At 47.3% G+C, this 12,921-nt stretch overlaps 1 protein-coding gene across 2 annotated transcripts in view; it reads right to left on the reverse strand.

The window, feature by feature from the left end:
- Positions 1–12,921, reverse strand: part of LOC119179715 (xylosyltransferase oxt-like) — a 51,256-nt gene that overhangs the window by 22,828 nt on the left and 15,507 nt on the right. For both annotated transcript variants that reach the window (XM_075869220.1, XM_037430834.2), the window contains 2 exons: positions 7,082–7,162; positions 6,538–6,760 (listed from right to left, as the gene is read on the reverse strand). In XM_075869220.1, the coding sequence (XP_075725335.1) occupies positions 6,538–6,760; positions 7,082–7,162 (304 nt within the window). The remainder of the gene's footprint in view (positions 1–6,537; positions 6,761–7,081; positions 7,163–12,921) is intronic.

Raw genomic sequence — 12,921 nt, forward strand, 5'->3', positions numbered from 1 at the left:
TTCTTGAATGCGCCTATTGTAGGTGATGATCCGCTACACATAAGCTCTCGGGGCCTCTATTTTTTTATATTAAATTTTTCATATATCGAACTAATTCGCGTTCCCCTTCAAGTTCGATATATTCGTGTTTGACTGTATACACACACATGGTTACTAGGCTTGTGCGAACAGTGAATTTTAGGTTAAAAAAAAATTCGAAGCAAATAGTGATTTGGGCCGAATATTCTTGAACCGAATTCAAATAGCATATATGACATATAAAGAAAAATGGGCATACAGTAGAATTTCGTTAAACGGAACCAGAAGGAAACCAGGAAAATGTGTTTAGTTTAACAGGAGTTTCATTTACTGAGAGATGAGCAGGGGTGCAGAATTCAGGTAGAAAATTGTGCTAGAGGCAGCTGTTCCATTTACCAGATTTCCATTTACTGAGAATGCACTGACTAATAAATACTTAACTAACCAGCACAATATATTTTTTTAATCGAACTAAGGCCTCCACGCAAATGCCTCTTTTTTTTTTTTTTCGTTCAAAGAAAGTCGAACCAACTTTGAGCAGTAGCAGGACTTGATTTGCTGTAGGGTGAAATTGATAAGCTGTAAAATATGTAACAATTTAAAATTTATTATACTTCAAGCATATAAGCCAGCATAACGAGCTTCTAAGCTTAAAAAAATGATGAATCGATTTCAGGATAATATGTTAATTCAAAGGGGCCCTGCAACACTTTTTCAAGAAGCCATGGAATGGACTCACGAAAGAGGCTTATTGCCTCATGAATTCGCCCCTGAAAAATTTTTTAGAATCCGCCCAGTAAGAGCGGAGTCGCAAAGATTTGTCGCACATTGCAACTGCATTTTCTCTTCGCGTCCCTACGAAAGCACAGGAAGGTAAGCAGAGAGGGATAGCACAAGCAAAGAAAACACGTGGTGCGCGCCTCCTGATTTGACCACTTTTTTTTTTAGAATATGCGGCTTTTCAGTGCGATCGAGCACGTACGCGTGAACAAATCGCGGCCTCCCGCGGCGATCTCAGTAACGACCAGGCGCACCATGCTCAAATCATCCAATGGCGTCACGTAGGGTAATAAATCGTGTTATGTGTGATAACTAGGCTTGAGCGAATACTCAAATGTCTCGAATTTTACTGTATTCGACCTCACTTCGATTTGAATTTAAATTATTCAAAATTTCGAAGTATTTGAAATGAACGGATCGATGCATATTAGTCTGCAAGGAATGCTCTGTAAGAGTGGTTTCACTGCAGTGTAGAGATGCTGTACCGTGAATACACCTTTGCAGGAGAAATCCGCATTACTGCAGAGCTTCAATTTAAGGTTAAACGAACATATTACCCACACATTGTTTCATTGTTTTCTTTTTTAACATTAAGAGTTTATTATACCAGCATATAAGTACAATAAACGTTAAAAGGTAACAAATTTTACAGGTTAACGCCTGCATTCTACCGAAAGTCAAATCCAGCTACTATTCAAAGTTGTGTCCACATCTTTTGAACTGAAAAAAAAAAAAAAAAAGGCATTTGCACAGATCTTGTTTCAATTCTTAAAAAATATGGTGCATGTTAGTTAAGTCATGACAAACACGCCCATTTTTTTTTTTTTTGATATGTGATATACCGTATATACTCGTGTAAGGGCCGCCCTCGTGTAAGGGCCGCACCCCAACTTTGAAAGCGGATATTTCGAAAAAAAAAAAAACAAAAGTTCAAAATGTCCCGCCAGAAAAGTGTAGTTAGTTCATTTACAGCCAGATGGCGCTGCACGCTTTTCCGCTTTTATTCTACTTCCGCCGACGCGCCGACCACGCTGTTGACAGCGCGCCGCCATATTTGCCTTGTGCGGCCTCTTTGTTGGCATCGTTCCTAGCATCGTGTCGATACGTTGGCAGCGCGACTTCAGATCGGTGTCGTCGGTGTCACTTTGTTGGTTGTAGTGAACCCTGCAGAAGCCAGCGCACGTGACGGACGATGGGCCGGCATCTGAGATCATTCACTGCAGCATTTAAGCTGCAAGTGATTGACTATGCCGAGGAGCACGGGAAGCGGGAAGCTGGACGAAAGTACGACGTCGATGAGAAGCGCGTGCGTTACTGGATGAATCAGAAAGATGCCCTCGCCGCTACTAACAGGAGCCGAAAGGCGTTTCGCGGGAAAAAGTGCAAGTACCCGCAACTCGAAAGCGAGCTCGTCAACTACGTCGTCGACACACGAAGGGACGGCTACGCCGTATCGACTGACATGATACGCGTCAAAGCCCTCAGCATCGCTCGCCACATGGAAATACCCCCGGCACAATTCAAGGCAAGTCGGGGCTGGGCTACGCGGTTTATGAACCGTAACCAGCTTTCTATTCGGCGCCGAACGACGATTTGCCAAAAACTGCCGCGCGAGTACGAAGACCACGTCATTAAGTTTCATCGCTTCGTGAATGCTCTCAGGAGGGAGCATGAATACGACCTGTCCCAAATTGGGAATGCGGACCAGACACCTGTGTGGTTCGATGCACCGGAAAGCACCACAGTGGATTTAAAAGGTGCGAAAAGTGTGTCTGTGCGCACGACTGGTGCAGAACGCCAAAGGTGCACTGTGATGTTGTGCATCACGGCAGACGGCAGGAGGCTTCCGCCGTACGTCGTATTTAAAAGGAAGACTCTCCCAAAAGAGAAGTTCCCTCAGGGAATCGTCGTACGTGCGCAAGAGAAGGGCTGGATGTCCGAGGAACTGGTCGTTGACTGGATTAAGACCGTCTGGGCAAACAGACCTGGAGGGCTGTTACAACGGAAAGCCCTCCTTGTTTTGGACAGCTTTAGGGGCCACTTGACCGACCGCGTCAAGAACCGAGTTGCCGCAACTCGTACGGACTTGGCCGTCATTCCCGGTGGCCTGACGAGTGTGCTGCAGCCGCTCGACGTATGCGTCAACAGACCATTCAAAGTGGAATTTCGCCGATGTTACTCTGAATGGATGGCTGGAGGCGTCCACGAGAAGACCCCTACAGGACGGCTGAAGCGGGCGTCGCTCCAACAGGTGTGTGAATGGATTTTGAATGCGTGGCGTGCCATGTCAGTAGAAGTAGTTGCTAAAAGCTTCAAGGTAACGGGAATTTCGAACTCCATGAACGGCACCGAAGATGACCGTCTCTGGGAAGACGCGGACGCCGAGGCGAGCTCCTCCGAGAACGAGGACAGCGAAATGGAATCCGAATAAAAACATTTCTGGCATGTCATTTGTGACTCTTGCACTCTGCTACTGTTGCATAAACAGTACAGACCTTTGGCCTGTACTGCCTGTACTAAATCGGCCTGATTCGTGTAAGGGCCGCACCTAGCAAAATTTTCGAAAAAAAAGTGCGGCCCTTACACGAGTATATACGGTATACTATTTGAATTCGACTTGAAGTGATTCAACCAAAAGCACTATTCGCTTTGAACCTAAAATTCACTATTTGCACAAGCCTAGTAATAATGTGTTTTAAGAAAGCAAAGTAACGACCAGGCGTTGCACAATGTGAATTGCATAATGAGTGGGTTGTTGAATGCAACCCATTATGGGTCCTAAAGTATAATTCTTCATCATTGTCAGTCAGAACATAAACAAAATGCCCATACTCCCTGGCGTGTGCATAGCGGGTACCACGCATCTCCGAAGAATGACAAAGGACAGCATAGTAGACGCCTTCTTAGTAGACAAAAATTATGAGGCACAGTGAATACCCTGCAAGTGTCGTTGTAGCAGTTACCCAAAGAGTGTCCACAAGAAAACTAAAAAAGCCACTATTTCAGCTTTCGCTGCAACTATACTGCGCATTCTGCATAGGCCTGATGATTTTCTTGTCTGATTGATTTTTCTTTGTGCCTTTTTTTCTATATATACATACTTATACATATACAGGACATGACGGCAAGGGCAACGGCAAAAATCAGCAGAGAATGTCTATATAACTGGTACCGCAATAGAACAAAATGTTGCGCTTAAAGTCGTGATAACTGAACATTCTAGTGTTAGCGCTGGTGCTCGAGTCAGTTCCAGAATAAGCCCGACTACTAGTTACTACAGTCGATTCCGAATATACCGAAATCGAAGGAGATCGCAAAATAGTTTGATATAGCAATAATTTGAAGTACAAAATATGCGTATTTAAGGCCTAAATTAAAGCATTTCAGGCCACGGAAAATCGTTACAAGTGCTAGCATAATTATTCACTCACAGTATAATGAAGAACAAGGTGTGAACTGCAAGTCACCGCACTTTGTCTTGCATGAAAATAGTCCGTGAACTTGTCTTCCTTGTTGCGTGCCGTCAAGTTTCAGTCATCCTGAATATCACTGAAACTTTTTCAAATAAGCGACTTCAGCCCCTTCGGCCACAACAGCGTTGACTGGCGCAGAACGCCAATGCAAGTTTGTAGCGCGGCAAAATGTTGATTAGTGGCGACGGCGACGACGCTGGACTATTCATGACCGCACGAACACACTTCTGTGGCAGCGGCAACGGCAGTCATGATCTGAGCATCAATGCAGTCCCAAAAAGCTGTCCTCATCTCCAACGAAAAAGTCACTCACTGTCCGAGATGGTGCCCGGAAATGCTGATAAGCCATGAAATTCACCGAGGCACCGCACATCGTTGTCAACAGTCATGACGCACCTTAAGTCATATGGCACGCAAAGAAAGTTTAAGATGGTGCTTTACTTGACGTCGCTCCAAGCGCCAGTCATAATTTTTATTGCTATGCAGGGGCCAATGTTCAGTTCAACTCCTCAATGAGAATTTATCAGGAACGAGGTTAGAAGTACACAAGTCCGCAAGGCGCGAAAGATAATGCCGCTCCCACCGTTGACATCGGTCAACATGTTGGAGATATTGATGTCACTTGTGGCTTTGTAGGTGGAAGCCATCATTTTCAGCTGCTTTGATGCGAAAAGCTAGAAAATGCTTGGCCTCCAAGATGTGCATTCTGAAACCGAAAACACTAAAAAACGTCACAAGGTTGCACATCTCGAAGGCCATGCTTTCCAGGCTTTGTTAAGTTTGGCCTGGAAAAAGTCGTCTGGGCAGACGCCTTTGTGTGTAAGCCGATACACTTTGTGTGTAAACCGATCCACTGTAAGCCGATCCTTCAAATGCGGACCCTTTGGTCGTCCCTTCAAGCAGAAGCGGTGACTAATGGACTCGGCGACTCATCGGGCAACGGAAAAGCTGGCGTGACCGGCGACAGAGCTGACAACGGAGCGGCGCTTCTTTAATCCTCAGTCAAGTAGCCGACCGGCCGACTGCCTATGCCCACCAGGCATTGTCCCTGCTGGCCGGAGGACGAGACGTAGTGTCGCCAAGACGCCGTGATGCCACAGAGAGGACAACAGGGACGGCATCTTCCTGGGGGAGACCGCGGCGGCTGCCGCGGATCGCCCCGCTAATTGAGCGAACAAAATCGGCGGGCCCTTTGAAGTATGCGGCCAGGATCGTGGGCACTCTCGACTAAAGGCACACACACGACGAGGAAGAGCCCTGCTGGCGCCACCACAGTGCAGTGTTCACGTGGACCTTGCATGCTCACCCCCCTCAGCTGTGTGTGCGTGACTGGTGTTCGACTCGGAGAGGAGGAGCCCGACAGGGCATAAAACGACGCCGGAGAGTGCTGGACGTCGCTCTGAACTATGTAACGTTCAACCACCACGCTCGTGGTTTGTGAAACCACTATCCCTTCTTTTCTGTAAATATGTGTAAATAATGTCATAAACCCGTTTCTGTTTCCGTATCCTCCAGCGTCCTTCCTTCCGACCTTTACAGCTTGCGAGCCACTGTGCAATAGGAAGGAGGGGAATGGGAACATCACAACTAAATTGCCGAGTCATTTCCCATTCTCATTTTGGTGTCCTCGGAAATTGGTCTTTTTGAAAAACACTATGCCACGCGTTATGACCTGCAGATCGTGCATCGGACATAACGGTGCCCACGCAAGCGCCACGCAATGAACCCGATCAGCGCGTTGGAATAACACCGCCTTTCCGTCACCTGCACGCGAAAAGCGATCAAAACATGTTAGAATGCGGCCAAAAATTGATCAATATTTGCTAGAAAAAATGCACTTTCTGGGCTTCGGCATGATGCAGCGTTCGATATAAACGAGTTCCCGCTGTGCGGGAGTTGGATATACGGGTGCCCCGGTCCCATACTTTTGCATGGCAAATTCAAGGGGACTTCTCAACTGTTCGATATAGCCAGTAATTCTATATATACGAGTTTGATATATCCGGGATCGACTGCATTTGGAAAAGACAAGTCTGCTTCTCAAAACGTTGGCTGCAGCAGCACCATGTTCACAAATTTTTCATCTTAAAGCTTTCATCTGTCTTCTTGATGGTACCGAGGACAATCAGACCACCACTCCAAGTGCTCCCCCATGATGAGAAATCTGCAGCTTCTACCCCATCCTTCCCAACATAACCATGCTTGACCGAGCCCTTTCCAAAGCATTCCTTCTGCCTCCATTACAAGAGTAAACGGTTGTCCTCACCTCGGCCGGCAAGAGAGTGTGCCGGAACAGTGCCTTGAGTCCCTGCAACAGGGGGTCCTCGTGTTCGGGCAGTGCAACGTAGGAGCAAAAGTCGCGATGCAGGGCGACCCAGTCGCTGCCCCCGTCGAGCCGTAGTCCCCATGGTAGTGTGCGCGGCCCCAGGCGCCACATACGCCCACCGCACTCGTGGAACGTGCGCTCCAACGCCTGCTTCCCTATGAACCTGCATTGTCATCAGAAGGGTGACAGCACAAGAACAATTGACTTATTACCATGTGGTACAGGAGACAGCAGAGAACACAGAAGAAAAAACTCCTCTCAAAAATAAAACAACCCCTGATGTAACAAATCGCCGGTTATAAGCAAAGCATTGCAGATTCTTGTAAATTGCAGCCCAAAATGACTCAATAGCTTTAACGCAAGTGAAGCGCTACGAATCTACGTTTATAACAAATTTTCTGATATAAAGAAGTTCATTTTGTGTCCGATGCGAATTTGTTATGCTGAAGCATGAGTATTCCTTAAAAAATGCTACAGCACCCACCTTTGCGTGTCTTGGCCATGAGACTTGACAAAATTAGAGCCCATGTTGGCTGCCAGGAACATTTCCAGCTCCTCCCGAGACCTGTGTCAAAGAGAAAGGTGCGTAGAACAAGCTTCCGCTATTGAGCATCTAGAGCAGAAGTATCAAAGATGTGGCCTGATGACCTAGTGCCTGGCTTGTACAATTGTCTTCGTGCGATATCTTACTTTACACTGTAGCTGTATTGGTCTAGCCTGCGATGTCATCAACATTGTCACTCCAGTAAAGGTAGTAGTGATACTAGCAATATTATTATTATTAGTAGTAGTAGTAGTAGTAGTAAGTAATAGTAGTAGTAGTAGTAGAAAAAAACTGCGAACACAAAACAGCCTTAGCCAATACACTAATGAACAATCTCTATTAGAAGTTATTTCACTGTATAATCCGTTCATAACGTGCCTTTAACGAAAATGAAATACACGTTTCACTGTATGCACTCTACACACCATGGTTCGCCAAAGGCCACCGTGTCACCATTTTTAAAAATGTTCTCAAAGTGCATGCCAGCGTGCCAGCCAACCTATCCGTGCACACTGTGGTGTTTACATCTCCGCAACTCGTTCGCTTCTTATTGTTCTGCTTCTTATTCTACTTTAACACTGCCAAAATTCATAGCAGTGGTTGACGCAGGTTTTCTTTCTTCTTCGTTGACACCAGTAGTCGTGCCGGCACTATACAGTCGATCCCGGATACACCGAACCCGGATATATAGAATTATTGTATATATCGAACAGTCTAAACATCCCCTTGGAAATCCCATGCAAAAGTATAGCGCTGTTGTACGCGTGTATCAAACTCCCGGTCACCGCCACATGCGATATTTCGAACACTCCCGCGCGTCAAATGCCCCTGCATGTGCGCTTCGCCGCTCCACCTGGGAAGGTTCCAGCGACAAGTTCTCGTGCGCGCTCTTACGCTCGGTGAGAGAGAGGCTCCGTCGCATCGCTAGAGTGACCTCGAACGCCTCAGCCACGTGGTAAAAAACGTGGGCGAGAGATTGTGGGCGAGAGACAGTTGAGGAGGAAGAAAAATCCAGTTTCTGCGCGCTTGAGCCTGTTTGCTTGAGCGGCAAAGTGGTCCGCTCTCGCCGCTTGGCCAGTGGCAGTGGTTGCTCTGTCGGGAAACTCGTGAAGTGTGGTGCGCGTTTGTTTTGTTTTTGCGGCGCCGGGTCACGCATTTCGGAGCCATGGACGCAAGAAAACGTAAGAAGTTGGATTTCTCAATGAAGGCAGATATCATTCGGCGGGTGGAGGCCAGCGAAAAGAAGTCGTCGGTTGCCAAGGAATTCAGAACTCCTCGGAGCACCTTAAGCACAATACTGCGCCACAAAGCTGATGTGAAGGCAAAGAAAGCGCAGTGCGGCCGTTCTGGAGCGTGTCGCATGCGTGCACCGGAATACGATAAGGTTGAGAAAGCCCTGTACGCCTGGTTCTTGGAGACTCGGGCAAAAAACATTCCTGTTGACGGCCCAACGCTCATGGAAAAGGCAAAGTGGTTTGCAACCACGCTAGGTGAAGACAACTTCACTGGTGGCACAGGATGACAGCAATGCTTTAAAAATCGCTACGGCATCGTCGGGAAGACCTTCTCGGGTGAAAGCGGGGCAACCAGCAGCAACAACAGCATTGAGAAGTGGCTGTCCGACAAATGGCCAGACATTTGCAACAGCTTTTCGCCGTCGCAAATATTTAATGCCGACGAAACTGCCCTGTTTTGGCAGATGCTGCCAGACAAGAGGTTGGACTTCAAGGGCAGCAAATGCCATGGCGGAAAAATGAGCAAGGTCCGCATCTCCATTTTGCTCACTGCAAATATGGACGGCTCGTGCAAACTTCAGCCGTTCGTTATCGGCAAGAGCAGATCGCCACGCTGCTTCAAGAACGCAAGAGGTCTCTCGGTGCTCTACGCATCCAACAAAAAAGCGTGGATGACATGCAATCTGTTCACGGAGTGGCTCCGGGCATGGGATACCGAGCTGGAGAAGTCCGGCCGCCAAGTCTGTCTCCTTCTCGACAATTGTTCGGCCCACCACGTCACCATCCCACTGAAAAACATCACCGTAAAATTTTTGCCGGCCTACACTACGGCGAAGCTGCAGCCTCTCGACCAAGGCATTATCAAAGCCTTCAAGGTTGGGTACAGGCGACGACTGGTGCAGAGGCTCCTGACGAACCTTCGTTTGGGAATCGAACTCAAAGTTCACCTTCTTGGAGCTACACAGATGCTGACAGGCGCTTGGAACAACGTGAAACAAACCACAGTCGTAAACTGCTTCCGCAAAGCGGGCTGTGTGGTGACTCCTGACGAGGCGTGTTCGGACATCGAAGACGACGGCGTTGAGTGCTTCGACGGTGAATTTCAGGCGCTGGCGGCATTGCCAAGTGCCATCCAAGATGGCGCAATAGCGCGCGATTCTTTAAGTGCTGACGATGACACGCAGGCTGTGGCGGATCTCAACAATACGGAGATCGTGGCGGACATCGCAATTGCCGCTGCCGAAGAAGCGGCAACAAGCGACTCCGATGAAGATATCCACCCGCCTACTGCAGCTGAGCTTGCGTCAGCGTTCCGCGTGATTCGCTGCTTTAATGGAAGGCACCGGACTTTCGCATTTGGACAGCGTCAGCAAACTTGAAGACAGTTTGATGAACTTCAGGGCGCAAAAGAAGAAGCAGTCCAAGCTCACGGACTTTTTTCATGCCAAATAAAGGGCCGTGGTCGTTGCGCTGTGTTTCGTATTTTCCTGCTTTGGAGAACAAGTCGGTTACAAACCGCTTGTCACGATCTCCGAAAGCTCTCAGTGATGTACGGAGTATTCAGGTAAGCTTCAGGGAGGCATATTTTATATTTCGAATTATCGATATATCGAACTATTTTACGATCCCCTTGGAGTTCGATATATCCGGGATCGACTGTATAAGTGAACTGTTGTGTGACCCATCCACAGCAAGGGCTTCGTGTACTGAAAGTGAGACTTGTGCCCTTCTGATATTGTAAAGAACATAGTGATCTATGCGGTAGCACAACTTTTAAGAATTGGCGTACGTAGAGAAAACTTGTACCAAAACAAACGTACAGCATTGCCAGCATTTCTGTCAACATTAGTGCCAACTTGCTTGCAGGTGTACGCATCTGCTATGAAAGCCAAAACATTATTTCTTGTTTCGGTGTAAATAAATTATAGTTTATACAATGGCCATGACTTACTCCCCGTGATACCCAGCTGATCGTGACTGACGTTATATATAAGATCATCATCGTCATCATCGTCATCGCCAACGTCATCATCGTCAGCTTCGAGGGACATCGTGCACATAGCTCTACTTAAGCCTTATCACCCTCCTTCCACCTCATGCTAGTAGCTCAAGCACCGAGATTGTGCTTGTACCACCGGGGTGTTATGATACAGAACAGCCGCCGCAGGCTTGCTGCATGAAAGCGAAAGACAACGACGCTTGCTGGTTGTTGATGCACTGGCGCCATCTTGTTCGCCAAGCTCTGTGCATCGCATATAGTTTAATAAATAAGTTACTCATAACATTATGATCACACGTTAAATTGAAATGTTTTCAGAAGTATTAGACGCGAAATCTTGCATGCGGAGAGGGTGCTGCAGCGTATAATGGGCTCCTTGCAGTTGAAGCCCCTCAGCCTCACTACTTCGAGTGGAAAAAAAGGGGAGTGGGGTGAAGCTTCGGGGGGTTTTATAGGTAAACTGTGAATCGTCCGTCCGTCAATCAGTTAATCCGTCGGTTCGTTCATCAGTCTGTCTGTCTGTCCGTACCTGCTGAGTGAGTCATCGAACTAGGCGGTCACGTACGAGCTAGGAGGAACAATCCCAGGCCTTTAGGAGTTTTAACCCTTAAAACGGTATCGTGGTCAATTAAAATGTGCGCCTGCGAAAAAAAAAAAAAAGCCGTCCACTACAGCACAGCGGTGACGCACGGGCAGCATATTGCATGCTTCTTGCAACGTAAGCTCGTCATGAAGTACGAATTTTTTCTGGGAATATAAAAAAATTAATACAAGACAGTTTGGCAGAATTCGTTATGTAAGTGAACCTCTAACTGCCGATTGCTAGAGCAATTTGCGCACTTGCACTGCTGGAGGAGTTCTTGCCTGCAACTTATATTTCCAAAATTATGTTCGAAAGCTTAAGTGATCAAGTTTTCAAACAAAAACAGATCGTGGATCTCGTGACACTGGCCATTATTAAATTCTTTATTTTGACAAAAAAAATGGGCGAATGGTAGCATCACGACGTGCTGACGCAGCGAGGAGCAGGCGACGTGCTGCCCGCGTCTCACAACTGCGCTGCAGTGGAGATGTCTCATTTTCTGCAAGCGAACATTCCAGACAGCATGTCTTTTTGTTTGTTTGTTTTTTGGTGGCAGCAGTGAGGCCCGCCATTCCCCCGTGTTTGCGGCAAAATCGGGACTAGGTATTGCTGGAAAACACAACCCTTGATGCCACAATCTAGCCAGCGCAGCAAACAACCAGCCCCGATTACTTCTTCGAATAATTTAAAGTCCCTTGCATCTCACTCTTTGTATGTTCCGTTGATTCGAAAACCCACTTAATTCGAGGATTTTTTCCATGGCCCAAGTTACTTCAAATTAACGAGGTTTTACTGTACCTGATTGAGTGCTACTAAAGTGTTGCCGAAAACATATGACACATGAAAAGCATATACAGTGTAGACCACTTATAATGTAACCGTTTATAGCGTAGAACCGCTTACAATGCGTTTTTTTTCTACTTCTGTTTACCCTCTCATAAAATTCCATGTATACGCAAACCACTTATTGTGCAGTCTCCCAAGATGAAAGACCGGTTATAATGCGGTAGCCGAAAATTGTTTGTGACAAACGCGGTAGCAAGCGCGTTTTTTAAAGCAGGCGTGCTAGGTGTGTCGCTGGAATGCAAACGACGAGGTCGTTACGGAGGAGGAGGGGACACTGAGTGATTAAACGAAGGGCGAGGAGAAGAAAAAGAAAATGAAAAAAAAAAGACCGCGAGACACAGCGCGGGTACAGTAGCGCGGGCTCGCAGAGTAAGGGAGGAGGACGGTTGCCTTGGTGACCGATAAGCCTTTGCACGGGAGCTGATGCGGCTACAGCGTACTACGTCGCTAGCGTGGCTTCGGCCGCATGCCACTCAATGTGGCACGTGCTATCTCGTCCTCATCAACTGCATGCGCTTAACAGTTTCCTGTCGAAAAAGACGTCGCCGTTTGCAACAAATATCTCGTTTGCTTCTTCGTCCGTAAATTGAAAACCTTTTACTGTTTTATGACGCACTTTCACTTTTGCCTCCAGTGCGCTGTCGTACATAAGCTTGGCGAGTTGTCGACCGTCGTTGCTGATGGCTGCGAACGCGAACTTCGTATCACACACACGGTTTTTGGTTCCCTGCTAGTGCAATCTTTTTGATGCCGAATCCATGTCGGGAACAAGCATTCCGCGGCAACATACCAAACGGCAAGCCAGGCCTGATCGGCGTTGGTTGCGCTTCGATCGATAGCGGTTGCGTGAATCTAAGTTGTGGTTTGGTACCGAATCAACGAAACTCTTTGCGGTGGCCGCACTTGACAGGAAGTGATGCATACAACGAGAGCAGCACATGTAGCACTCAAATAGTAGTGGATCGCGATTCGATTGCGATATCTTAAATTGGGTGCACACCCGTGAAATCGAATGGTTGGCGTCTTTCAACGCGTCCAATTCTGGACATGATTCGACATAGTTTCTCTGTAATGCACATAATCGAGGCGGTCTGGTAGTCGAGGAATTTCCGTGATG

The sequence above is a fragment of the Rhipicephalus microplus genome, chromosome 7, assembly GCF_043290135.1.
Source record: "Rhipicephalus microplus isolate Deutch F79 chromosome 7, USDA_Rmic, whole genome shotgun sequence".
Lineage (NCBI taxonomy): Eukaryota > Metazoa > Arthropoda > Arachnida > Ixodida > Ixodidae > Rhipicephalus > Rhipicephalus microplus.